This window comes from Bison bison, unplaced genomic scaffold, assembly GCF_000754665.1.
Source record: "Bison bison bison isolate TAMUID 2011002044 unplaced genomic scaffold, Bison_UMD1.0 scf7180017864473, whole genome shotgun sequence".
Taxonomy (NCBI): Eukaryota; Metazoa; Chordata; class Mammalia; order Artiodactyla; family Bovidae; genus Bison; species Bison bison.
Window position 1 is genome coordinate 8504456 of NW_011495034.1, and position 27303 is coordinate 8531758.

General features: G+C 36.0%; 1 protein-coding gene across 2 annotated transcripts in view; it reads right to left on the bottom strand.

Moving 5' to 3' along the window:
* Positions 1-8002: 8002 nt before the first annotated feature.
* The window catches only part of HSF2 (heat shock transcription factor 2), a 39686-nt gene continuing 20385 nt past the window's right edge, over positions 8003-27303 (bottom strand). The window contains exons 4-13 of one of the 2 annotated variants that reach the window (XM_010861787.1): positions 27129-27253; positions 24849-24924; positions 21415-21476; positions 20399-20486; positions 18519-18667; positions 17854-18093; positions 17097-17202; positions 12933-12986; positions 9456-9537; positions 8003-9029 (exon numbers count right to left, since the gene is read on the bottom strand). In XM_010861787.1, coding sequence (XP_010860089.1) covers positions 8737-9029; positions 9456-9537; positions 12933-12986; positions 17097-17202; positions 17854-18093; positions 18519-18667; positions 20399-20486; positions 21415-21476; positions 24849-24924; positions 27129-27253 — 1275 coding nt within the window. In that variant the 3' untranslated portion in view covers positions 8003-8736. The remainder of the gene's footprint in view (positions 9030-9455; positions 9538-12932; positions 12987-17096; positions 17203-17853; positions 18094-18518; positions 18668-20398; positions 20487-21414; positions 21477-24848; positions 24925-27128; positions 27254-27303) is intronic. The other variant, XM_010861788.1, reaches the window with a different exon arrangement.

Consider the following 27303-nt stretch of genomic DNA (forward strand, 5'->3'; position numbering starts at 1 on the left):
CTGTGAAAAGAGTAAAAACAAAACTGCTTGGCAGTTTGATTTTTAAATTGTGTTAGAACATAAGCTGTTTCAGAAAAATATGAAAAATGTATGGCTGCCTTTTGAAATATTTGATGCCTTGTCCTACAGGATACTGCAAAGAACATGGCTGTCCTAAAATTGTAAAAATTGTATGAACAAGTCACAAATGCCAGTTTTCTAAAAACTTTTCAGATTTTTCCCTTGATATGAAGGTAAGGAACATATACAGGTATGGAGTATTTGACTGAAAATAGTGTAGGTTATGGTGGAGACAGAGACACAGAATTTTCAGAGATTTGCTAGTGGTGGGTACTGAATTGAATACCCAGGTAGGCTGTAATGTCCCTGAGTACAGGTAGTCTTTCATACTAACACAGTGAACTTTGTTTGGTCATTATAAACACATGCAGATGTGTTAAAATGTGTTCAGTGGAGAAGTTAGGAACTCTGAATGATTTGGACAAAGAGTTTGAAAACGATAATCATAGGTTAGGAGGAGGTTGAAAATCACTTTGAAAGTTTGTTTTGAAAATCAGAGCTGATAAACTGAAGGCTACTAAAGCCTATTTTGCAGTTTCTTAATGTTCTTTTAACAGTGAAGAAAGTGAAGCTCAGATAGCTAATCAGTGGCAAAACTGGGAAATCCCACATCTGTCAAACACAAATGGCATTTTTTCTAGAATTTAAAAATAATTTCTATTCAAATACACGCATAATAGATTTTGCACCATTGTGAGTGGTAGATCATTTATGTGATGTGAATTGCTGATGTCTAGTATGCCTTCTACACACAAACTGAGGCCAGGAGAATGATGGACTGCTGTAAAATAAACTCCTGTTTAACAGTATACTATTCAGCTCAAAAGATGCTTTTCTATTTGCCGCCATCTAATTGAAATATGTAGGTTATTAAAAATCTTTCAACTTGAATATCAAGCAGTATCACTGTTAACTTAGAAACTCTCAGTTGTGTCATTAGTGTCTTAAATCTTAAAATCTACATTTGCTTCTTTTAAGATATTTATTAATGTAAGCAAAATATAACAATTCCTCACCTTCTATTGTGTTGGTATTGTATTCCATGATCTCAAATGGCTGTTTTATCCTTAAATAAATGAATTCAGAGAAAATGTGTGGTATCAGTTCAGTCGCTCAGTCGTGTCCGACTCTTTGCAACCCCATGAATCGCAGCATGCCAGGCCTCCCTGTCCATCACCAACTCCTGGAGTTCACCCAGACTCACGTTCATCAAGTCAGTGATGCCATCCAGCCATCTCATCCTCTGTCGTCCCCTTCTCCTCCTGCCCCCAATCCCTCCCGGCATCAGAGTCTTTTCCAATGAGTCAACTCTTCGTGTGAGGTGGCCAAAGTACTGGAGTTTCAGCTTTAGCATCATTCCTTCTAAAGAAATCCCAGGGCTGATCTCCTTCAGAATGGACTGGTTGGATCTCCTTGCAGTCCGAGGGACTCTCAAGAGTCTTCTCCAACACCACAGTTCAAAGGCATCAGTTCTTCAGCGCTCAGCCTTCTTCACAGTCCAACTCTCACACCCATACATGACCACAGGGAAAACCATAGCCTTGACTAGACGAACCTTTGTTGGCAAATTACTGTCTCTGCTTTTGAATATGCTATCTAGGTTGGTCATAACTTTCCTTCCAAGGAGTAAGCGTCTTTTAATTTAATGGCTGCAGTCACCATCTGCAGTGATTTTGGAGCCCCAAAAAATAAAGTCTGACACTGTTTCCCCATCTATTTCCCATGAAGTGATGGGACCAGATGCCATGATCTTCGTTTTCTGAATGTTGAGCTTTAAGCCAACTTTTTCACTCTCCTCTTTCACTTTCATCAAGAGGCTTTTTAGTTCCTCTTCACTTTTTGCCATAAGGGTGGTGTCATCTGCATATCTGAGGTGATTGACATTTCTCCCGGCAATCTTGATTCCAGCTTGTGTTTCTTCCAGTCCAGCGTTTCTCATGATGTACTCTGCATATAAGTTAAATAAGCAGGGTGATAATATACAGCCTTGACATACTCCTTTGTGGTATGTCCAATGTGTGGTATATTCTTTTAAATTCTAGAGAATATAATTTTAGCAAATTTAGGTGGTGTAATACTCCAAACTACGTTCTTCCTGTGTATATTAAAAAAAAAACCTGACATTGGAGGGTTTAGTAACCATTTTCTGTCCTGAAAAAACTGAATTGTTTTTAAGGTGGTATTTACCCTTTTGGTTCTCTGTAAACAACCCCTGAAGTGGATCTCAGAGGTAATTTAAGTGTTATTCTCCTAAAAGAACTAGACCGGTTAAGTTTGGAGAATAATTTTAATTCATTTGATACATATTCTAGACTTCTGTGTCCTCCAGGCCTTTTTTCCTGAGATGCCAATTGATGCTGCTTTTTTCTGACACTTCAGTATTTAAAAAAAAAAAAAAAAAAAACCCTTACTAAAAAAAATAAAGCTCTATCCCATAGCAGCAAAATACCAGAAAGAGAAATTAGAGAAATAATCCCACTTAACATTCATATCAGAAAGAATAAAACACCTAAGGAGGCAAAAGACTTGTACTCTGAAACTTTTAAGACACTGATGAAGGAAATGAAGACAGATGGAAAGATACACCACGTTTTAAGATAGATAAAATCAACATTGTTAAAATTATTATACTACCCATGGCAGTCTACAGATTGAGTGCAATCCCTGTGACATTATCAATGGCATTTTTCAAAGAACTGGAACACAAATATTTTGAATTTGCGATGGAAACACAACAGACCCCAAATAGCCAAAACAGTCTTGAGAAAGAAAATGATGCTGGAGGAATCATGCTCCCTGATTTCAGACTACAAAGCTACAGTAATCAAAGCAGAACAGTACTGACACAAAAACACATCAATGGAACAGGTCAGAAATACCAAAAATAAACCCAAATGCTTCTGATGGACAATCTACTACAAAAGGGGCAAGAATACACAATGGAATACAGTCTCTTCAATAAGTGGTTCTAGGAAACAGATCAGTCTCCCAGAATAATGGAAATAACAAAACTAAACAGTTGTGACCTAATTAAAGTTTTTGCACAGCAAAGCAAACCATAAGCAAAAGACAAACTACAAAATGGGAGAAGATACTTGTAAATGATGCTACCGATGAGATTAATTTCCAAGTAATACAGCTCATGCAGCTTAATATTTTTAAAAAAAGACATTTTGTCACCATTTGGCCAGTGTCGCACCCTTTTTAGTTCTGTCCTGTGACAGTAATAATTGTTCAGTCACTCAGTCATGTCTAACTGCAATCCCATGGACTATATATATATATATATACATATACATATATAGCATGCCACACTTCCCTGTCCTTCCCCATCTTCCGGACCTTGTTCACACTCATGTCTGTTGAATCAGTGATGCCATCCAACCATCTTGTCCTTGGTCATCCCCTTCTCCTACCCTCAGTCTTCCCCAGCATCAGGGTCTTTTCCATTGAATATTCAGGGTTGATTTCCTTTAGGATTGACTGGTTCGATCTTGTAGTCCAAGGGACTATCGAGTCTTCTCCAGCTAAGCCTTCTTTATGGTCCAACTCTCAAATCCATACATGACTACTGCAAAAACCATAGCTTTTTGACATGTGGACATTTATCAGCAAAGTGATCTCTCTGCTTTTTAATACTGTCTAGGTTTGTCATTGCTTTTCTTCCAAGGAGCATCTTAATTCCATAGCTGCAGTCACTATCAGCAGTGATTTTGCAGCCCAAGAAAATAAGTCTGTCAGTTTCCATTGTTTCCCCATCTATTTGCCATGAAGTGATGGGACCAGATGCCATGATGTTAGTTTTTTGAATGTTGAGTTTTAAGCCAGCTTCATTCTCTTTTACCTTCACCAAGAGGCTCTTTAGTGCCTCTTCGCTTGCCATAAGGGTGGTGTGTCATCTGCATATCTGATGTTATTGATATTTCTCCCAGCAATCTTTGATTCCAGTTTGTGTTTCATCCAGCCCAGCCTTTCTCATGATGTGTACTCTGCATATAAGTTAAATAAGCAGGGTGGCAATATACAGCCGTAACGTTCCTTTTTCCAATTTTGAACCAGTCTGTTGGTCCATGTCCAGTTTTAACTGTTGCTTCCTGACCTGCGTACAGGTTTCTCAGGAGGCAGGTAAATTGATCTGGTAGTCCCATCTTCTAAGAATTTTCCAGTTTGTTGTAATCCACACAGCCAAAGGCTTTAGTTTTTCTGGAATTCTCTAGCTTTTTCTGTGATCCAGTGAATGTTGGCAATTTCATCTCTGGTTCCTCTGACTTTTCGAAATCTAGCTTGTACATATGGAAATGTGTGTCTATTTATAATACACATTTATGTGGAATTGGCTCACCAATTACAGAGGCTGACGAATCCAAAATTGGGCTGCTTGGGTTGGTTTTGAGACTGTGGTAGATATTCCAGAAGTTTGGGGCTCAGTCTAAGTCATAGTATCAACAATCAGGTTGATAGCATGCACCTTTCATATACTGAAAATGGCACTTAACCTGATCTTCCCCAAAACTCATAATCCCATCTAATTATGGGAAGAAACAAAGTGACCCCAAATTGAGGGACACTGCAAAGTATCAAGCCAGTACTCCTCAAAATTGTCAAGGTCTAGCTTATGTGTAGTTTGCCTGAAACCAATTTCTTGAAATTTACTTTATGACCTAATCTGCAATTGATTCTCAAAGTATTTTTACCTTTGCTTGTTATTTCATGTAGGTGCTAACTCTCAATTGTAGCATTTTATGTATGTTTATTTTGAGTGTCATCTGGTCATCTTCCCAGCCTGTGGATCTGTGTTCTCACACTTCAGCTTCTAAACTGAGTATACCAAACCCTATGAAGCACATAGTGAAAGTCACTCAGTCGTGTTTGACTTTTTCTGACCCCATGGACTATGTAGTCCATGGAATTCTCCAGGCCAGAATACTGGAGTCCATGGAATTCTCCAGGCCAGAATACTGGAGTGGGTAGCTGTTCCCTTCTCCAGGGGATCTTCCCAACCCAGGGATCGAAGCCAGCATTGCAGGGGGATTCTTTACCAACTGAGCTATCAGGGGAGCCGGAAGCACATAGTGAAACACCCTAAAAGAACATTTATCTCTAAGTCACTAGCTCCCTTATGGGCTTACTTGTATCCCAACTCAGGCAAAAGAAACTGGGAGGTGGTATGAAGATGAGGGGTACATACCTGTAAACCATACTGTGCTGTTTTCCACATAACACACAGAGACTTTTTGCAATAAACACAAGTTTGTTATTTTTAAAGGAAGCGGTTTCCAGGTCTTCAATTTCCATGTGTACATTTTCCTAAAGTGATGTACTTGAAAAGATGTCTCAGGACAAGGCATCATCCCTTTTAACAATTACTCTCTTCACACTTGAAACAAATCAAATAATTACTCCTCGTAATTCATCCTGAATCTTAATACCAAGGCACTTCGGATAAACTTGCTAAATACCCACAAGTAGAGACAATTTTAAATACTGGTAAGAGAATGACACGTTTAAAAAATCCTTTGCAATTCAGCTGATTTATATTTCTTTTCTTTCACTGAAATAATCAGGATGATCTAATTCAATTACCAGCTAATAAAATTTTTTAAATACTTGAGTGAAATCTGAAGGATTTCATATTTGGTGACATTGCTGTAACAAAATTCCTTCTATGTTCATCTCTTTTTTTGTGTTGAAGTTTCTTAGGACTTGATAAAAACAAATTGACGCTCTTAATATATTGATATTATAAACTTACCCCCAGATAATAAAACATTTGGGGGAAAAAATCCCTGAGATCTGTTCACCCCACAAAAAGATGTATTTCTGATAAAATTTTACTTTTTATGTTACAGTTCAAAATTTAAACTATCTTAGTGAACAGTGAAATCTCTTAACAGATCAATCCCCCAAAATTCAGAGGCAGAACATAATAAAGGTTTGCTCCCCCCTCACCTGCAATCTAAAGGAATATCCAGGATTGATGGGTGGCTCTCCTCTAAGCGGTGATCCAGGAAGCCAAGTTTCCTCCTCCTTGTGTATATACTCAGAAGCCACATACTCCTCTGCATCAAGCTAGCAGATGAGTAAAAGGTGAGCAGGGTTGCATGGGGGAAATTTTCAGACCAGACCTGTAAGTTCTGAACATTGCTTTTCCTGATTTATTAGAATTCAGTTCCATAGCTACCCTGTTTACAAAGATGGATTTAATGTAACTGCATGATATGAAATGGTTCAGCAATTAACAGTCTCTGCCACATACCTTTATACTGTTTTGATCAACTGTGTATTTATAATTGGAGACAAACTTTAATGCTTGGAATTTTAAAGTTACAGAAAGTAATTTCAAATTTAGTTGCAGAGAAGTGCAACAGTTACCATCAATGTATGACTATATGCATAATAAAAGTAGTATAAAATTCTTTGGAGAAAGTGGAATGGATGATGATGAACACCAAATCACTATGGTATTTAGATATACATTTTAGATATACATTTAAAAGCATGTTAGAGAAGGCAATGGCACCCCACTCCAGTACTCTTGCCTGGAAAATCCCATGGACGGAGGAGCCTGGAAGGCTGCAGTCCATGGGGTTGCTAAGAGTCGGGCACGACACAGCGACTTCACTTTCACTTTTCACTTTCATGCATTGGAGAAAGAAATAGCAACCCACTCCAGTGTTCTTGCCTGGAGAATCCCAGGGACGGGGGAGCCTGGTGGGCTGCCGTCTATGGGGTTGCACAGAGTTGGATGCGACTGAAGTGACTTAGCAGCAGCAGCAGCAACTTTTTAAAAATGGCAGTATTAACAGTATTCTAAATTCCCCCTGGCTACTTAAGATGAAAGTGAAAAAATGAAGGTGAAGTCGCTCAGTCGTATCCGACTCTTTGTGACCCCATGGACTGTAACCTACCACGCTCCTCCATTCATGGGATTTTCCAGGCAAGAATACTGGACTGGGTTGCCATTTCCTTCTCCAGGGGATGTTCCCAACCCAGGGATCAAACCCAGGTCTCCCGCACTGTAGGCAGACGCTTTACCATACTTAGGATGAAAAAGTTTAAATGTCACCTTAAAAAGTACTAGGAGATACAAGGTTTTCAAAATTATTTTTAAAATACTTCTAGAGTTATCCTTAAAGGAGAAGAAACTTAATCATATCCCCCAGTGAAGAAAGGAAGGGAAAAAGAAAAAGTCTCTGAAGCTATCTCTCCTCTCTAACTCTTGGCACTTTTATGCAGAACACTGTTTTGAGTTCTTGAATTTGTTCACCAAGATCCCACTGTCAGAGCCAAGTATTTTAGGATCTGCTAAGGAAGGGTTTCTTACCCTTCTGTGCTAGGCTTTATTTGAATTTTCATATCATAGTAAGAGAAATTCCAAGATACTAAGAGAGAGTCTATAGCCAATAAGGAAAGCCATCTCTGTAATTTCTCATCAAACAGCCCTATTTTAAAAAGCATTCAGATACTAGCTCACTGCTTCCAGTTCTCTGCTTGAAGGTAGAATTCTTCAGGTGATGGTTCTCTGTCCTTGCATTAAGTCTCTCTAATCCTTCTGAACAAATGTTTCAAAGTGATTTAACTGGTTCTCTTTTCTCTCAAGGTGAAAATTAAAGGCACTTTGCATCCAGTGATAATGTTCATACCTAATTTGGACAACTGGAAGCATTCTTTTCTCAATTCTTTATTAGAAACATAGAAAGTAAGCCAGTATAATTTTTAAACAAAGAACTTAAAACACATTAAATTTGGAGTCATTATATTTTCCTCCTTGTTGCAATACAACCTATCCTCTGAGATGAGGCACAAAGAGCTTGGTATGATTCATGTTTAGAATAATGGACAACAGACAAAGTTCACAGTTTACATCTACCTACTTCATATGAAAAGGAAAGACTGTCACATGTGGATGTCACTCCAAAGAAGACACATAACAGACACTAGATACGCAACATTCATTATATTTATTTTACTAAATAGTATGCTTCAAAAAAACACAAAACAAGCCAGAAAACTTTTACTTAAAACTAGTCCAGTGAGCTGGATGGGTTGACACCATCCCATCCCCTTCTGTCTATAATATATGCAGCTGAAACTGTATCAGACAGCAAGCACTCAAGTATATGTTGCCTTCCTTTTGAACATGAATGAACTTCTCTGAACCAAGAGAGACAAATGAAGTTTTACAAGATACAGGCACTTTATGTTCCCAGTTTTATAAAGAAGTCATGTGAAAATACTCAATAAAAGCAACTGGAACAGAGAAAGCTTTAGGAGTTCTACCATTAGTTATAGTGACTTACACTCAAGGCAAACAAGACAGCATCAAACAAGTAAAACAAACAAATGAAAAGTTTAACTGGGGTTAATGAACATATATGTAAAAAAGAAATCCAATTTAGTGTAACTGGAGAAAACGGCCATTTGAATCCAACTTAAAGATATGCCAATAATGTGATTTAACACATCAAATCTTTATGTACCTACGTAATTGAGTAACACCTGAAAGCTTTGCAAGAGTGGGTGGTTAGTGAGAAAAGCAAAAGGTGCTTTTGATTCCACAGTTATCTGATAAAATGAAACAAAGAAATTTACAAAAAAAAGTACCAAATGATACTTTAAAATAAATAGTTCATCATTTTGATGAATATATACACGTAGCGTCCACTTCTTGGGGATTTAGCTATCTAAAAGTGGCATGTCACTATCCAGAGGTGCAGGAGCGAGTTCACATAAATAAAACAGTGTGGCTTCACTAGCTTCAGCTTCAGTCAATGGCTCCAGGCGAACAAGCTTACTTTGGGTTGGTTCTGGGTCCAAGCTGCTATCCAGAAGCTCATCAACTTCTATGGGTTTATCTACAGAGGACATAACTTCTGACGATGTGGTACTCCCCTGTTCAACAGAAGAAGCAGGGTTCCCATCGAGGAATGCAAGAAGTGGAAAAGCAGTGTACTGGATAAGCTGCTTATCTATAATGAAGATAAGAAAAATGCTCTTTTACCATCAGCTTATACAGAATTCAAGCTGAAAGTGGAAAAAACAGAAGTAGATGTGCGTATGCGCAATCATTACCCTTATATACAGTCAAACATGATACTTTGTGTCAGTAAATTTAAAAATATGTAAGTCAGAAAATGTAGTCTTATATTCACTAATTAAGAAATGAGGGTTCTTTCAGTTCTTCTGAAGTTAAATAGGGCGGGAAATTACAAACTTTAAGAACTATCACTACACCAATTTCCTTTATATGCTGGAACCTTGATATGTTATGAATACAATGAAGACTAATACATATCCATGTTCAATCATTAAGCATGGCAAAACCTTCCTTTGCTCACATTAGTTTCTACATAGAAACCTTAATTTTGAAAAATGAATACTACATTTATACCTACCTGTTTTGGGCTTAGATTTTCTTCCCTCTTCTGAAACTGGCTGAACTACATTGTTCTTGGTTTCTAATCCTTTATTCTCAGACTAAAAGAGAAAAAATAGTATAAAAATCCTTGTCTCATATTTTTTATGTTCCTGAAAAACAGCAAAACATTTAAAATTGGTACAGTATATGACTACTGGTATGTTCTCTGAAATACATGGGAAAGGGGAGCTTCAGGAGAGATGAACTAGAGAGAGAGAGAGAGAGAGAGAAATTTGAGTAGATGTAATCAAATTGGCTAAGAAAACTACTGCTGTCACCAAGTGGATGAAACAAAGAACTTGAACTAGGATGCCAGTAAGTACAAAAAAGGAGGGGCATTTCAACAGCAGAATAGACAGAATCTGTCAAGAGTAGAAGATGGTAATGTATCAAAGATGGCTAGTTTCAAATTGCTAATGAGCTAATTCTTTAAACAATTTTAAACAGTTTTGGCTTAAAATGTATTACACATTTCGCTCACAAACAGAATATTTAGCGTAAATAAACATATTTACAGTAGCCCAGGATGACATGATGACATCCTTAAAACTATTTATATTTGGAAGCCTCAAATGTGAGGTGGTATTTCTTCATTTCCTTTTTGTGGCTCTTTCAGTTCTTTTCTGTCATTTAAATTACTTCTTTTGACATTGTCTTCTCTCCTTATACCTGACTGTAAGGGAATTAAATCTTTAACATTAAGTTCTTCAGTGCTTTTTTCAATGATGTTCAAACTGAAGTGCTGAGGTTCAAAATTTTTCCTGAATAGCTGTTAAGTCCCAGATATCTGCATGCTTGTAAATTATATATGGTGTAACATACTAATTCCTATAATTTCCCTGATATCAACACAAAATTAAACAGTACAGATTTCCAGAATTCACAGATAATACTGACTTCATGACATAATAAAAACTAAACTTCCCCCCACATTATTTCTCATTTAGCATTCACAATTAAAAAAAGCATTAATGCAGTAATATTTTCTTTGTGTTTCTACTTCCTGTGCTAACTTGCCTCAGTTGTGTCTGACTCTTTGCAACCCTATGGACTGCAGCCCGCCAAGCTCCTCTGTCAATGGGATTCTTCGGCAAGAATACTGGAGTGGGTTGCCATTTCCTCCTTCAGGGGATCTTCCTGACCCAGGGATCAAACCCAGGTCTCTTATGTCTCCTGCACTGGCAGGTGGGTTCTTTACCACTAGCGCCACCTGGGAAGCCCTAAATATGTATTTTTCAAGGATGCCACTGTTGTTATTCTAATATGAGAACCAGGAAAACAAGCGGGTTTCATCTCCCAAGCAAATTTTTGCTTATTCCTAGCAGCCACTGAGACTGCTATACTGCATACTGATTCATTAGGAAAAAGTGCTTTAATACACATCGTACAATACTTGTCACTGGCAACGGAATGAAAGCTGATGTGCCAATTATTTAAAATTAATCGAAATTCTAAAACATGATAAAAAATCACTCTCAATTTTAATTTTTCTGTAGTATTGTAGAATACTATAGAATTTGGGCTTCCCAAGTGGCTCAGTGGTGAAGAATCTACCTGCCAATGCAGGAGACATGGTTCGATCCCTGGGTCAGGAAGATCCCTGGAGAAGGAAATGGCAACCCCCTCCAGTATTCTTGCCTGGAAAACCACATGGACAGAAGAGTCTGGTGGGCTATGGTCCATAGGGTTTCAAAAAGAGTCATACATGACTCAGCAACTGAACAAACAGTATTGTAGAGAATATGCAAACTTGCCATTTAACTGTTATTTCTGAAAGCTTTTGGGAACAAGAAGATGATCCAAGAACAGAGAATGCCTTCATGTCTAACAATAAACAAACAGTGCAGCACATTCACTATATATATGCATGATCCTTGTTCACTCAACCTAAGGTCTGCTGCTGCTGCTAAGTAGCTTCAGTCATGTCCGACTCTATGTGACCCCATAGACAGCAGCCTACCAGGCTCCCCTGTCCCTGGGATTCTCCAAGCAAGAACACTGGAGTGGGTTGCCATTTCCTTCTCCAATGCATGAAAGTGAAAAGTGAAAGTGAAGTCACTCAGTCATGTCCGACTCTTCACGACCCCATGGACTGCAGCCTACCAGGCTCCTCTGTCCATGGGATTTTCCAGCCAAGAGTACTGGAGTGGGGTGCCATTGCCTTCTCCAACCTAAAGTATAACATTCAGTAATACTGTATTACTAAAACACAATCGGACTGTGGTCCATAAATTCTTATAATGTAAACCTAGGCAAACTATAATCCACATGCCAAATTCAGCGTTCTACCTGTTTCTTAAAAAGTTTTACAGAAGCACAACCACACTTATTCTCTTATGTATTATCTATGGTTGATTTTGCAGACCTGAGTAGTTGTGAAAGAGAATATCTGGCTTCCTGCAAAGCCCAAAATATTTAGTCTTCAGAGAAAAAGTATGCCAACCCCTGATATAAACCATCCAAATACCAAATATATAACCAACTTCCTAGTTCAAAAATTCACAAGTACCTTCAACTTTTAAGTTACCCAAGCTATAACTTTGAAAATGTGGTGAGGCTATCCTCACTGAACATGACTATAGTTAGAAAAATTCCACCTCCTCACTCTAATACCTCATATTTATTAGATATATGTTCATTTTTTATTAAAAAAATACAAATTAAATTTTGATTCTACTGAAGAATTTGTACAAATTTCAGGGGAACTGATTTACCTTTTTATTCAATGAAAAACAGGAATTATGAAATGATTTGGTATAAATACAAGATAAATGAAGTATACACCTACTCAAGACAATAAGCCATACAATGTAACAGACTGATTTCTAAATGTCCGCTCTAATAACTTGATATCCTTATTACTCACTGAAAACCAGTTCTAAAGAATCTGTTAACTCGTGCTAATCCCAACTATAGTTACTATGTTTAAGAAAATAAAAACTCCCCTTAAAAAAGTCCCAAATCCATACTTCACTGATTGAACTCACCTTCCCTACAAATAATACAAATTCCTGTGCTTTTACTATATGCTAATAAAATGAAGGAACTCATTTTCAATATGAATACCCTCAAATTTCAACAAAAATGCTGAGGTGTTATTTATAGATGGAGTAAGAATGTAAAATGAAGACATCAGAACATGAAGAAATAATATTTTAATAATTTCTTTCAGCGACATACCTAAGTATGCCTAATTTAGTCAGTTTATCTTCCAGCACGTTGAATGCTAATTCCACATTCACATTTAACAGCACAAGGCACAGAAGAATTGGGCAATGATCACCCCATAACCAAAAGCTAATTTTTCATTTAGAATTTTATTATCTTGATTACATGTATTAGGTAAGGGTATAAAATGCTTTTTGTAACTGGGAGTGATACTGCTCTCTACTTGGACTTTTTTTTTTCAAATTCTTACAGCTATGGGTCCTGAGCAACATGAATTAAAACTTACTTTTGTATTATTGATGTAATCTGTGGGATTCATCTGCACAGAACTAGTGAAAAGCTGAAAGACCAAACAAGAAAGATGATAAGTTTAAAAAATATTTTAAAAAATTTAACTGTGTGTTCAAAATTTTATACAGCTATGTAGGGTGAAGAGATGTAGTTCCTGCACTACAAATTTTCCATATAGTAAAACAAGTTTGGAAGAGAAAAGCAAGAAAGCAGAAAGAAAAGCAAACAAAAGCAGAGCAAGCTAGCCCATGCATTAGATGTTTTAAGAATTTCTACCCTATAATAATAGTAGGGTAAATCACTTGAAACAAATGGTGGTTTTCCCATCTCCCCTCTCCTTCATTTAGTTTTTCCTCCCTAAATGCCTTCAGCCTTAAATGGCAACCAGGGCTGAATTCCTTGCCCTTACAATGATCCTTCACTGACTGACTACCTGCTAATTATTCGATAATTGTACAGAATCTGCTCTATGAGAATGGTTCCTAAATTACACCTCAGGTGGAGTCCTCTGATCAAATGGTATAACTCCACATTGATTATTTCACATAGCAAGGGAAGCCACATAGCAAGGGAAGCCACAGATGCTAAGACCACTGCTTACTGCACTCCTGAGACCAGCCACTTTACAAACATAATTTTTGTTTATGTCATAAGCTTCAAAGTCATCCCTTCCACAGGGATTTACTGAGCATCTAAGAAATAATTGACATCATGAAGAATACAAGATGACACTATACCTGCTCTCCAGGAGCTTACAATCTAAAAGGCAAGATAAGAACAAAATCAAATAGCAACATATGATCAGATACAATCCAGTATAATAATAATTAATGGATGGTGGGGCTCAAAAGTACTAAGGAGCTAAGAGAAAGAGAAAAGAAAACACAGACACACAGGATGAGACAAAATAAACTATGTGACATGTATCCGTTCCTGGAAAATGGTTAGGACCTAAAAAGGAGAGGATGTCATAGCATTAGCAACAATAGAGAGGAAATGGTTGTGAAGTAAGTTCTACAAATGAAATGACTGGTCCAAAGGACACAGAAGTTCTGACCTGAATAGTTAAGTTGTATATGTGAGGTTTTTAAAAATAAGGCAAGGCCAATGAATGGACAGGACATTCTGTCCACAATGAGCATCTTGGGAGTGGCCTGAGTAATGAAATATACTGACTAAAGCATTTTAAGAGAATGAGCACACCAAATGGTTTGCAGGACAGAATGAAATGCAGAGGCTCCTTCACCCTCTAGACACTCATTTCTCTCCTTTAAAGTTCCACATTCACCGTAGCCCTAAAAATATCCTCAGCTCTTCCTTTCCTTTTCCTACTTTTATACCACCTACTGTTCCAGGAAAAAGAAGAAACTCGGTTTCTTAACTATAGGTAGGTAACTATACACATCACTGCCAATCTCTACCAGTTCAGCTTACACGTGCCTTGGAGGCCTGACCAGATTTTGTCCCTACTGAGAGTAGCATCTGAGGAGGACCTGCAGTATAAACTGCTCTCTCCTCCTTTGCCCCAACCCCCCATACACTGACTAGGGACACCTTCATGTATTCCTAGCAGACGCATGGTCTCAAGTAGGAAAAAGTAGATCATGTATGAGGAACTGATACAGTTCAATTCCAAGGTCAAGTCTCTCCTACTGATTCCACATTGTGTCACTTAGTACTGAACTCTGCAGCAAGAACCCATGAACTTCTCAGCATACTTATTCACATATATACTTATTTTTTCCATTCAGAAAACAATGCAGCTTATGAGTAATTTTTCATTTATAACAATACTGCATAATTCAAGAATGAAACAATGAAGGTCTTAGATGAGAAAGGCAACAGTGGAAACAGAAAGGAGGCGCGATTTGTGAATGCTATTTTGGAAAATACACAGCACTTGGTAAATGGGGAGATAAAGAAACCAAGATGACGATGATTAGTATCCTGTGTCAGTAAAGAGAAGTCTGATACCACTACAGAAAATAAAACTAAAAGGTAGCTACTTTAGAGAATAAACAAAAGTTTGGTGTTAAACACAAATAATTTAAGGCAAGATCTAACTGATGATCCCAAAGGCATGGAATTGGAATTCAAGCCAAGTTTACTTTAAAAAATATTAAGAGCTGGAGATACACTTTTGAGAGCAATCCTACAAGCCAAAATCCCTTGAGAGGCAAGACAGGAAAAAGAAGAGGCAGAAAAAAAATAGGATAAAAGACTGGGTACTTTGGGGAATAACCACAAGTGTAAGACAGCAAGACAAAGAAAAGCTCTTAGAAGAAACAGAATGGTTAGGGACACAGGAAGAGAACAAAGAGGTCCAGTGCCTTTAAAATCAACATAAAAAGTTCTATGGAAGAAAATCATTAGTGTTAATAATAGTGTCAATTATTTATAATCTTTACAAAAGCCCTTCATGTCAGGCATTAGCCATATTTAATAGATGGGGAAACTGAGCAAGGGAGGTTAATTTTTCCAAGATTAATAACATAGCTAGTAATTAACATGAGCCAAAAATGGAACCCAAATCTGTCTGATTCAAAACAAACCTTCTTCCACTAGCCCAGTGGCCTAATTTAGGGAGAAAAAAGTTGCAGTCTATTTACAATAGGTAAACCAAGGCAGCATAGGATTTGAGTAAATAAAGATATTTACTGTCAGATTTACTTGACAGATACATATCTGTCAAGATAATCCAGAACTTCAAAAGAAAATATGGAATAAAAAAAATAACAAACACAGCCACTCATTTCTACAGTTTTGGAGTATAAGGATTAGAGAAGCAGAATGGTAAACAAGCAGAGCAATACATCAAAATGTTTTATAAGATGGAGATTACCTGTACCTACTGAAGGCAGCTGGGAAAGATCAAGGCTAGAGATAGAAAAATAAGAGCGGCAGAGGGCAGGTGTACAAACTGTCTTGAAAGAGCAAACAGGTACTTACTTTCTAAGAAGAAAGTATATGAGACTGTACAACTGATGAGAGGACCGATGGTGAATTATGGTGAATTATGCTCTGTGAATAGGGAAGAATTGGCTAGATAAGGTCATGAGGACAAAAGAATGTGCTAACTGTTCCAAAGTTAAATGACCTAGTTGAAGACAGAGGATTTGTAGACAGTAAGAATTACAGGATTTTATTTCCTTCTATGTGATGTAAGGGACAGATACTCTAAAAGGTCTCTAAATTCAGACTGGGAACAAAGACTGCAGAATCAAGAAGGGCTGTCAAGTTATTGTTAACAAGTCGAAGTAGGTCATTAGTATGGATGCTAAATTTACTAGAGAGCAACATGGAAAGGGAATCTTCTAAGAAGGTGAAATCCATCCTGTGAGGCACTAATGATTTAGGAAGAATAATAGCCATCTAACACTGACAAGGCTTTCCAGGTGGCTCAGAGGTACAGAATCTTCTGATGTGAAAGAAGCTGCATTTTAAGGGGAAAACATACCAAAAAAAAAAAAGGAACACAAGTTTTCAAGAAAAAAACACAACAGAAAATGGAAATAGAGGAAAGAAAAAGATTCTTCTGAATAAGACCAGGCCACATAGGAAGCTTTAGCTAAGGGAGACAGGAATGGTAGGAACAAGAGAAAAGAAAGCAAGGAAGGTGGTTAGTGCCAAAAATGATAGACAAGGATTCAAAGTCCAGACAACACTGGAATCAAGTTCATACAGGTGCTGGTGAGGACTGGAATAGGGGAATCTTGGGACTCAAAATATAAAAAATGTTTAAAAACAGCAAATATGACAACATATAGTACATTTGACTGAAAAATTAATTCCCCAAAATTGAGAAGTGTCTCCATGATCTTTTTTACAAACTTCTACTAATTTCTATTCAATGACAATTTATTCCAGAGCAAAATGTAACACAGCAACAAGTCCAGACAAGACCTGGATTTAACAGTACTTTTGAAAAGAGTTGATATGTTGTTGCAGAGGGATTAACTGAACTTCTACTCAGAGACAAATAGTGATCACCCTCCTTCACTGTCCTGAAACCATCTGTCCATTCTAACAAAACCATTTCATTTAAAATAAATGAAATGCAAAAACAGTGTAGAATTCAATAAAATGATGCACTGATTTATAAACAATATTCACATATACACAAACTGGTAGTACAACAAAGAATATTCAAAGTACCTACATCAACCAGGAGATCTGGGTCTATGCTAAACTGTCTTCCTGACAGCATGGCTTGGAAGTCCTCTAAACTGCAATCAATACTGTCAAGATAATCCAACAGCTCAACCCTAAGGAAAAAAGATATTAAAAAAAAAATCAAATATAGGTTTCCTGGCTTTTATGTTTATAATCACACTGCAAACTTGCTAGGCAAAATATTCCTAGCAACTGCTGAATCCTTACCAATTTTTAACCTTAAGAGATCCTATTTAGAACTTAGGATTCAAAAATTCAGTTACTTGAGAACCTACAGCCTTTATATAAAACTTTAGTTTTTAAAGAAAAAAATTCTGCAATAACACAGTCTGACTTTATCTTTTTCCTCTGTATTATAAATTATAAATGTTTCACCTCTTATTACTGGTCTTTGCTACTAACTTCATGTTTTCTTATACTATAAATAAGCTCCTTAATAGAGATTGTGTTATTCTGTAGTCCTGACAAAAACATAAATACACAAAAACACACACACTTTGAAGACATTCAAAAACAAGTATTTCATTAAATAAATCTAAGGAAATGACAAGAAAATCCCAAGACTGCTCTTGGAATAATCAAAGCTTTCTCAAAATAACATTTGCAGAGTTCAGTCCGGACCAAAATAGAAGGTTGACTACCTGGGTTCATAACCTGAAAGTAAAATCATTCACAGAGAAAAAGAACATGTGAAGTAAAAAAGAATGCAAATAAATTTAAACAGCATCCAGATGAGTACTCACTTTCCTAAAAGATTGATGTTATCATTTAAAATGGAATCCATCATGGTCACGGGATCTTCTGTGGTCAGACTAGATGAGCCATTCAGCTGGACGGCACTAGACATGAGAGGGCTGGAGCCGTCACTGCCTGAACTCAGGGATTCTCTGGCTGGTTCACTCTGATCTCCACTTTGGATGACAGGTGCATATTCATCTTCATTGTCATCTTCAACAATGACAATATCAGGGTACTGGCTACAGCTAGATTAGCAATGTGAGAAATAACCAATTACATTTTCAGACTAAGTCAATAAATTCACCCTATCCAGTCATTCTCCAGGGAAACTGTCCCCCTGTCCCCCGCAAAGCACCTGACAAAACGTTTAATTTTCTTGTGTGAGGTTTAATGACAAATATGATACTTCATACAATGTAAGAGAACAAAGACCCAATTAAAGGTCTTAAACTCCAAACCTTAAAAATGAGAATTAATTCTCATTGCTTTTTGCTGAGAGTCTTTTCACTGGAAGGAGGGAGGTACTTGGTTGAATAATTTGGCTTAATTTTTCAGTTCAACAATTAAAATATGGGTGAGATATTAGTTCATCAATGAATAAAGTAGCTTTAAATTTAGATCTGTTAAGAAAAGCATTATTTTCATAAATGTTACTTCATAATCTCCTTACTTGGAGGGATCAGATATAACATCCTCATTAGTTTCTGGAATAACTGGGATATTTTCTTCATCTGCATTATCATCAGTAACATCATAAATAATGATGTCATCTGAAATCCGCTCCCTTGACTTTAAACCTTCAGTCCTACTGTGTGGAACCTAAAAAAATCAGGTAGAAAATGTATCAGAAAACAAATTATTTTGACTACCAAACAACACAGCATTTAAAAAATGGTAACTGGGCTTTGAGATACAATGGTAAGCAAAACATATTTTCTCTGCCCTTATGGGACTTATACACTAAACTGGTATTAGAAGTACCAATTCACAAAGGTATAAGGTGTATTATCTGCATGCTACTTAACTATTTCTTTCACTGTAAGGGACAGTAAAGATGACATACCTCAGAATGTTTTAAAGTATTTCTTATACCCAAAGAGTTAAAAAGCTTAGGACTTCAGAAATCTCAAGCATAACCAGACGGCCACTAGGCTGGTGGAGATTATTTCAACTTCAGCTACTCTTGTTAGACACGTTTTATTCTGACTCATTAGATGGTTTCTTTAACAGGGGGGAAAAAAAAAACACTTCAACTATCCTACACTAGATGTCAGTTTGGCTTTTTAGCAATGATTTTTTTGTTTTAAATTCAGCTATAAATATATTCAGACCATAGGTACATTAATAAAAAAGCATTCTTCAGAGCAAACTTCAGTAATTATTACAATGCAAAATTATATCAATTTCAACACTAGATAATATAGAAGCATAAGACAGAAATCAAATTAAATTATGAAATCTTCACCATTTACATGAATCTTCAATCCTAAAAACAGATATCATTGACTATTTAGAAACGCTGGGAAAAGAAACCAGATGTTTGGGTGACTCTAACTTGCCTGAGAACAAAAATCTCAACACCCTAATAATAAATCTAAAACAGTATTCAGAATTCTAGGACTTTAAAGTTACTTTTTAAAGTAACTTTACTTTACTTTAAAGTTATGATAATCAGATATTAATAAGTCTGGATTCAACTAATCTTCAACTGGGTATAAGTTTGACAATTTATCCAGAGAGCTTGTAATAAAAAGTAAAGTAAACAAAAATATTTTTTGCAGTTGCTATACTACAGGAGTCTAGTCTGTGTACATTTATAGTAAAAGCTGGAAAAAACTTAATCAATGGACAAGTACATAATTGCATTATCATAATATTCAATTAACCCCACAGAGTAGTTAAGATGAACTAAATCTCTATGTTTAATAAATCACAAAAGACCAAGTGAAAAAAGCCACACTGCAAATGGATATGTACAAAATAATATTTGTATAAAGTTTAGACATATACAGGCTTTCCTTGGTGGCTCAGATGGTAAAGAATATGCCTGCAACTACAATGTAGGAGACTCAGGTTTGGTCCCCGGGTCAGGAAGATCCCCTGGAGAAGGAAATGGCAACATATGCCAGTATTCTTGTCTGGGACAGAGGAGCCTAGAGAACTACAGTCCACTGGGTCACAAGAGTTGGACACGACTGAGCAGACTTTCACAACAGAGGTATACAAAGTAATACCAAATACTGTTCATGGATTCACACATCAAATAGTCATGGGAATAAATACTAATTCAAGATAGTGATTTACCTCTGGATGAGAGGTGAGAGTGAGAGGGAAAGAAAAACGAACTTGGAAACAGCCAACTGAGACAACTGTATGTGTAATAGTTTATTTCTTAAAATAATCTAAATTAAATAATAAAAAAGTCACGATTTTTAAAAGCAGGAGGATGAGCAGTTAAGATTATTCAGTAAACTTTTTTAAATGCATGAGAGACAGCTGTATAAAACTTAGTTTGAGATAATAAATAGAAAACACAATTTGAAAAATTACTTTATGATGGTGATTATCAGCTGGTTCTTTTACTATGTGCTGAAACAAATTCTTCTTTTGGGCTCCATTAGTGTTCAGAAGTAGAGGCCTGAAAATCAGAGGATATATATGAAGTTTGGTGAAGCAAACATACAAGGAGTTTAGGTTGCTTCTAATAATTTACCCACATATAAACACACTCACTTTAACAATGAATAAAACATTTCAGTAAGGGTCAAAGAAACTCTTAAAAAAGATTACATCTTAGGAATAAAAACTGGGGGATGAGTGTGTCTAGGACTTTTATTTCTCCATTCTTCTGTACTATCTGTTCTAATAAACATAATAAATTATTCTCCCCAAATACAGTTTATTGTGATTGAACTATATAACTCTTTATGGTACTTACATAGTTTAAAAAAAAAAAAAAAAGGTAGTATCACAAAGAATTAGTAGAAGCAGAGTTATTTTCACAGCATAAGCTGTAAGGATAAACAAGGTCTGCTAAAATCCTCAGCCTTACAAGATAATCTTTTTAATCTTTTTCTCCTTCTCCTATTCCTTTGTCACTGTTTTTCTTTTTTTAATTGTGACAAACGTAGTTATTCACATTTATGGGTATTACAACCCATCGTCAATACACAGGTTTTTAAAGAACCTTATGAATGGATTAAATATGAGATAAAAATTTAAACAAGTAAAAATTTTTTGTTTTCTTCAGCATGTATCCTCTTTTAACAGTTTCTCTCATAAGGCCTTCTAATACCACAATAATTTGCTAATGTAAATGAAAAATGAATTCTTTATCAACCATATGTATGTAAAATGACCATTCAGGCTATACTGATCTCTCAAAAACAGCAAGATGACAACGGTAGAAACAATACCACTCTTGAAATGTTGGAAGATAATAAACAAGGGAGGACCGTTCATCTGGGACAACAGGCATATTAAGCAAATGAAGGCCATTCATGATTAAACTCTAACATGTTTGGTTGTCTACAGATAGGTGAAAATGAATTATCATAAAAACTTACCTTTTACGTTTTAAACTCACAAGTTGGTTATTCTGAACCAATGTAACAATAAACTGGACAATCTAAAAGGAAAATACAGGAAATATCCCATCATAGATTCCTAATTCTTCCGTCTACAAGTCTTATAAAATTAATTCAGGTACTATATGTCCTCTATTCTTAGTCACATAAGCTTTCACATTTAATAACACTTTAAATTTGGATGCATCTTATAATATTTAAAAAAACATACCAGCTTCCAGGCAGAATAACCTGTGATAAAGTTGCTGCTACTTAAAATATAGAGGTACCCCTGGTGGCTCAGATGGTAAAGCGTCTGCCTACAATGCGGGAGACCAGGGTTCAGTCTCTGGGTCGGGAAGATCTCCTGGAGAAGGAAATGGCAACCCACTCCAGTATTCTTGCCTGGAAAATCCCATGGACGGAAGGGCCTGGTAGGATACAGTCCATGGGGTCACTAAGAGTCGGACACGACTGAGCGACTTCACTATCACTTTTAGGACATCCATCTTCCCATATATCTATATCTAGCTTCCTCCCCTGCCATCAACCTATTTATCTCTCCAATATTCAATTCAATTATTTGTCTTGGTGTGATAAATATATCACCTGGATATAGATCCTTGGCCTGGATATAGATCCTTACTTTTAAAATTATTTCAAGAAGATTATGATGCAAAAAAGAAAACTGATGTTTGACAAATATTTTTTTTATACCAGGAACATAATTAGAAACAAAAGAGATTGCCAACTCTCTCAGATCATAATGTTTTCAAATTATAAAAGTTATTGGCTAATTCTAGAAAATTATTGAGACACTGAACATCTGTCAAAGCTTCCAGATGACAATCACAGGAAGCTGATTTTCAGTCTCATTAAATTTAGAAAAAACTATTAAACAGATCCAGATATGCAATCAATTCTTTATATTTTATGACTGTTTCTTAAAATATGGTCCATGGACCAGCAGTATTGGCCTAAGAGCTTTTTAGACATTCAAACTATCTACCCCACTCCAGAAATGCTCTAACATTCTGAGGATAGGGTCCAGCAAAGTGTGCTGTTCACTAGCAAGAGCTCCAGGTGATACTGATGTGAATGTGAGAATCACTGGTTCAGGGTATGCCTTGAAATTGTACTGCCTAAAGGAGTTAAAGAAGTAAACTATGAAAATCAGTATATCACTGAGATGCTATGAACAAAGGCCAAGTGACTGACAACTATCTAGAATCTTTGCAGAAGAGTTCCTTGCACAAGCTTATAAAATATAATTACATAAATAAAGAGAATTGACAACTGAAAATACACAATGTATAGCTTTACTATTGAACACTCTCCCCCAAATGAGGCTACTAAATGGCTTGCCTTACAATCAATATTAACTTTTCCACAGAGAAAATAAAAATATTTTAATTGAAGAGTTAGACAGCATTAGTCTATGATGCTTTTGAACCGTGGTGTCTACAGATAAGTCAAAATGAGTATTTATTGGAAGGACTGATGCTGAAGCTAAAGCTCCAATACTCTAGCCACCTGATGTGAAGAGCAGACTCAATGGGAAGGCTCTGACACTGGGAAAGATTGAAGGCAGGAAGAGAAGGGGGCGACAGAGGATGAGACGGTTGGACAGCATCACCAATTCAATGGACACAAACCTGGGTAAATTCCGGGAGACAGTGAGGCACAGGGGGGCCTGGCATGATGTCCCCCTGGCATGGGGGTCACGAAGAATGGGACACGACTTAGTAGCGAAACAAGAGTCTATGCAAAGGAGGTTAGCCACTAAATTTACTTGTTTAAAAGGAAATGCTGACAGCTGATGAAAAGACAACATTTAACCTTAAAGATACGTATGAAACAGTTTAATTATTTTTGTTAATTTATAAAAAACTGTTAGGGAAAATTCTAAAAACATTAGTTAGCAGAATTTATAAGAACATGAAATGCTGGTTAAATTTCTCCTGAAATCTGTTGCAAGCTTCAGCTCTCTTTTGACACTTTGGCACTATGTTGTACAGAGTCTGTTTCCTGAAGATGAGGCATTTAACATTTATATCACTGGACTTCTGTACCTGAAAAGTTCTCTAACAGATACCTCCAATATATTATTCCAGTTAATCCAAGGCCAAAGAGGAAATGGCAGAGTTAGAAACAAATTCCAGGAATAGGGAAAAAATTATCAGCCATCTATCATGCATTATGGAAACTTCCTAACTCTACTAAAACACATAGGTTCAAACTCAAATTTGAGGAGACAGAATGTTTGCTTTCATGAAAAAAATGAAATATTAAGTATTTTACCAACTATCCTTGCTTTCAAGGAAAAGACAACAACAAATTATGAAGTATTATGAGTTAACATTTAACCAAAACATTGTTTTGCATTGTGTATCTGAAAAAGATACACAAATTTTTTAAAAATAAAGCACAGGTTAAGATACATCTATCATTTAAAATTAGGTATTCCTAAACAGGACTTCAGGTTGGAATCAACTATGGAAATTTTAAAAATACATATACTTGGACTAAACAATAAAAACTGAATCTTACATTCAACCTTCCCCTGAAACTTATTTTTAAAAAAATCAGTGTATCTGTTTTGACTATAGGCCGAAGGGTGCAGCTACCATTCATCTCTGTATTCTAAACCTCTCCACTACATCCAGATCCTTTCAGTCATACTCCTATTTTTAGCTAATGGCCTCTGAATAGGAACAAACTGAAGCTCTCCCACCCTCCCTCCCCCTATAAAACCTGTTGCTTAAACTTAAGAGTACAGTTTACTCATGAGCAAAAAATAGCTGCCTTAATTACTTTTATGTTTCACCTCTTATTAACATATGAAAGCTGATATGAGAAGATTAAATCACAAGGACACAATGCAGCAAGGAGATTTTCAGTTCCCCCAGTAATTTTCAGCTCAGATACTAATTTAGGATTTATAGTACACCACTTCCTTAACTGCCTTTCTGCACAGGCTAATAATGACATACTTTGATAACTAATTTTTTTGTTTAGTTGCTTTCAAAATATTAGTCATTTATCTTTCATGACCTTTTAGAGTAAAAAACAGTAAAACAAAATCAAAAAATTTGACTCAGTATAAATGTCTTTTACATGTTAAAAAATTAGTAGTGTATTAACTATGTTCCTAAGAATGAAGCATATTAAAGCTGTTATATCAGGCAAAAGATCTTACTAAAAGCTAAAGAAACATTAGCTGGAAGTATAGTATGATGATATTTAGCTAATGAGAAAATTTTTTTTATTCAAAAGAATATGTAACACTTGGCTTGATTTCACATTTTTACTTCTGTGTACCCAATATATATAAGAAACTAAGATTAATCACTGACTATTCAACAGAGGTTTTTTTGAGGGTCACAAATGACACTCATTAAATTCAGATTACAGTCATAGAGAAAAAAACTCACCTTTCGAATCACTTGTTGCTGTTGTGCATGTTTTGCTCGTAATTCAGACACCTCCTTCCAAAGGGACTCATTCTCACTGTTATTTATCAAAAATAAAAATTTTAAAAATTCAGTCAGAAAAGCCAGATCTCAATATCTTTAATTAAGAACACCAGAGAAATAAACTAGTTTTTACTATATATCTTCATGAGAATAGAAAATTTTGGTTCAATTACACAGAAGGGCAACTAACCTTGACACAACGCAGAATCTTTACTTCGTTAACAGTAGTACCCTGTACTCATGGCAATACATATATTCAAAAACTAAGACACACACCTACATCCATAAAATAGTAGGCCATTTACTCCTCTGACAATCTGGTTCATTATTTCTTGTTTAAAAAATTAACTTTTCAAATATGGTTACCATGTGAATTCTGGACTTGTGCTTAGAAAACAATTCTTAAAACAAAGTGACATTTACTCAACACTTGTTATGCCAGGCACTATTCTAAACATTTTATGTGTATTACTTAAACTTTTCTAAAATCTGTCAAGAAAAGAATCATCTCTTTTTTTTTATAGATGAGAAGACTGAGACTCAGCTAATTGAGAAGACTTACTCAAGATCATACAGACAATTTGGTAAGTGTTGATGCAGAACTAAAGACTATCAAGACTATAAAACAGTCTAAAGATCTGTCTCAAATACAATCATATAAATGTCTGGGTTTTTTTAAAGCATATTAAAAATGTGTTCTGTTTTGTTTTAAGGCATACCCGAATACATGACAGGGACTTTCCAGGTGGCGCTGTGGTAAAGCATCTGCCTGCAATCCAGGAGACGCAAGAGACAGAGGTTCAATCCCTGGGTCAGGAAGATCCCCAGGAGAAGGAAATGGCAACCCACTCCAGTATTCTTGCTTGGAAAATTCCATGGACAGAGGAGCCTGGTGGGCTACTCCCAGGGGGTTGCAAAGTGTCAGATACAATCAAGCACACACACAAACACACAAATACATGACAAACCAATTACATGTCCAGTAGCAATAGCTTTATTTTTCCCCTCACTCATCATCTTCTATGGAAACTGCAGTTATTAAATGTTAATAGCAACGATAATTTTGAGTAAGACATGAAAGAATTCATCTATTAAATGCTTTAATTTTTGTTCTTTTGTTAATTAACTTCCACAAAAGCTATCTTCCTCAATCCAAACTACTGAATTTAAATACAGAAGTATAGAAAATAAGATTTTAATACTTACTGAATAATAACTGTACTTTCTCTCAAAAATATAAATATACTGTCATTTGCCTACTAAAGATAAGTAGGAGAATGGTTACCATGAAGATTTACAGGATAAATTTGGGATCCCAAGCCTTAAAAGCTAAACCTGAGATTCAAGGAACTGGGTCAAAGGACACTTCAGTAGACACAAGATACACACAGTAAACCAACATAAGAGTTTAAATAAAACATGCAGAATGAGTAAGCTTAAAATTAATGCTTATTCACAAAGGGACTCAAAGTTCAAGGTTACTCTCAATGAAAATACTTAAGAATAACTAAACTAATGACCTATGTTACAAATGGGAGAGACAATACATAAAATAACTGCCCTTTAAGACCTTGGTGCCTATTTACATTGAGAAGAATTCTAGCTACTTACTAAGAACAGAAATATAGGTCTACTTTATATACAAGTTAATGTGGCATTAGAATAATGGTGCCAAAAATTCCACTTTAAAAAAAACACATTTTTCTGTAGATAAGAAGTATGACTATGACCTTCTCAAGTCTATGTAAAGTACCAAGTAGGGCAAGTCTCTTGTGACCTTTTTCCCCTATTTTTTGTGTCCTACTTTTTCCTAAAAGATAGGCCACATAGAAAATGTCTTAAGAAATTTCTATAGAAGAAAAGGACAGGTGACATATGTAGTTTTTATGGCTTGTGGTCCTCACATGTGTGTGAACAAATCAAAGTCAACCTAAACAGAGTCATAATTTCCGACACCAACTTAATGATCTATCATCAGTAAGACTGTGCATCAATTGTTTTGATTGCCCAAGTTTACATATATTCTTTTCACCACCATCATGAAAACATAATATTGGGGTAAAGTCTATGGCTACCAATAAAAATAGAGGGAATTAATACTTTAAAAAAATGGTTTTTGATCTTGGCTCCAACATAATCTAGTTACCTAAAGCACCAACCTCCAAACCTCAACACACACACACACACACACTCAAACACCAACCCCTGTTATGATGATTATATTTGGAAATACTTTACCTTTTTAATTCAGAAAGCCTGGACTCAATTGTTTCTTGTTTTATTTGAACCTTTTGAGCACTACTTATAATTTTTGTTAAATCTTCCTGACGAATTTTATTTTCTTCTGGTTTTGAAGATGAAACCTTTCAAAAAGTAAATGTAGGAAATTAAACAAATACTAAACACTGTGGTT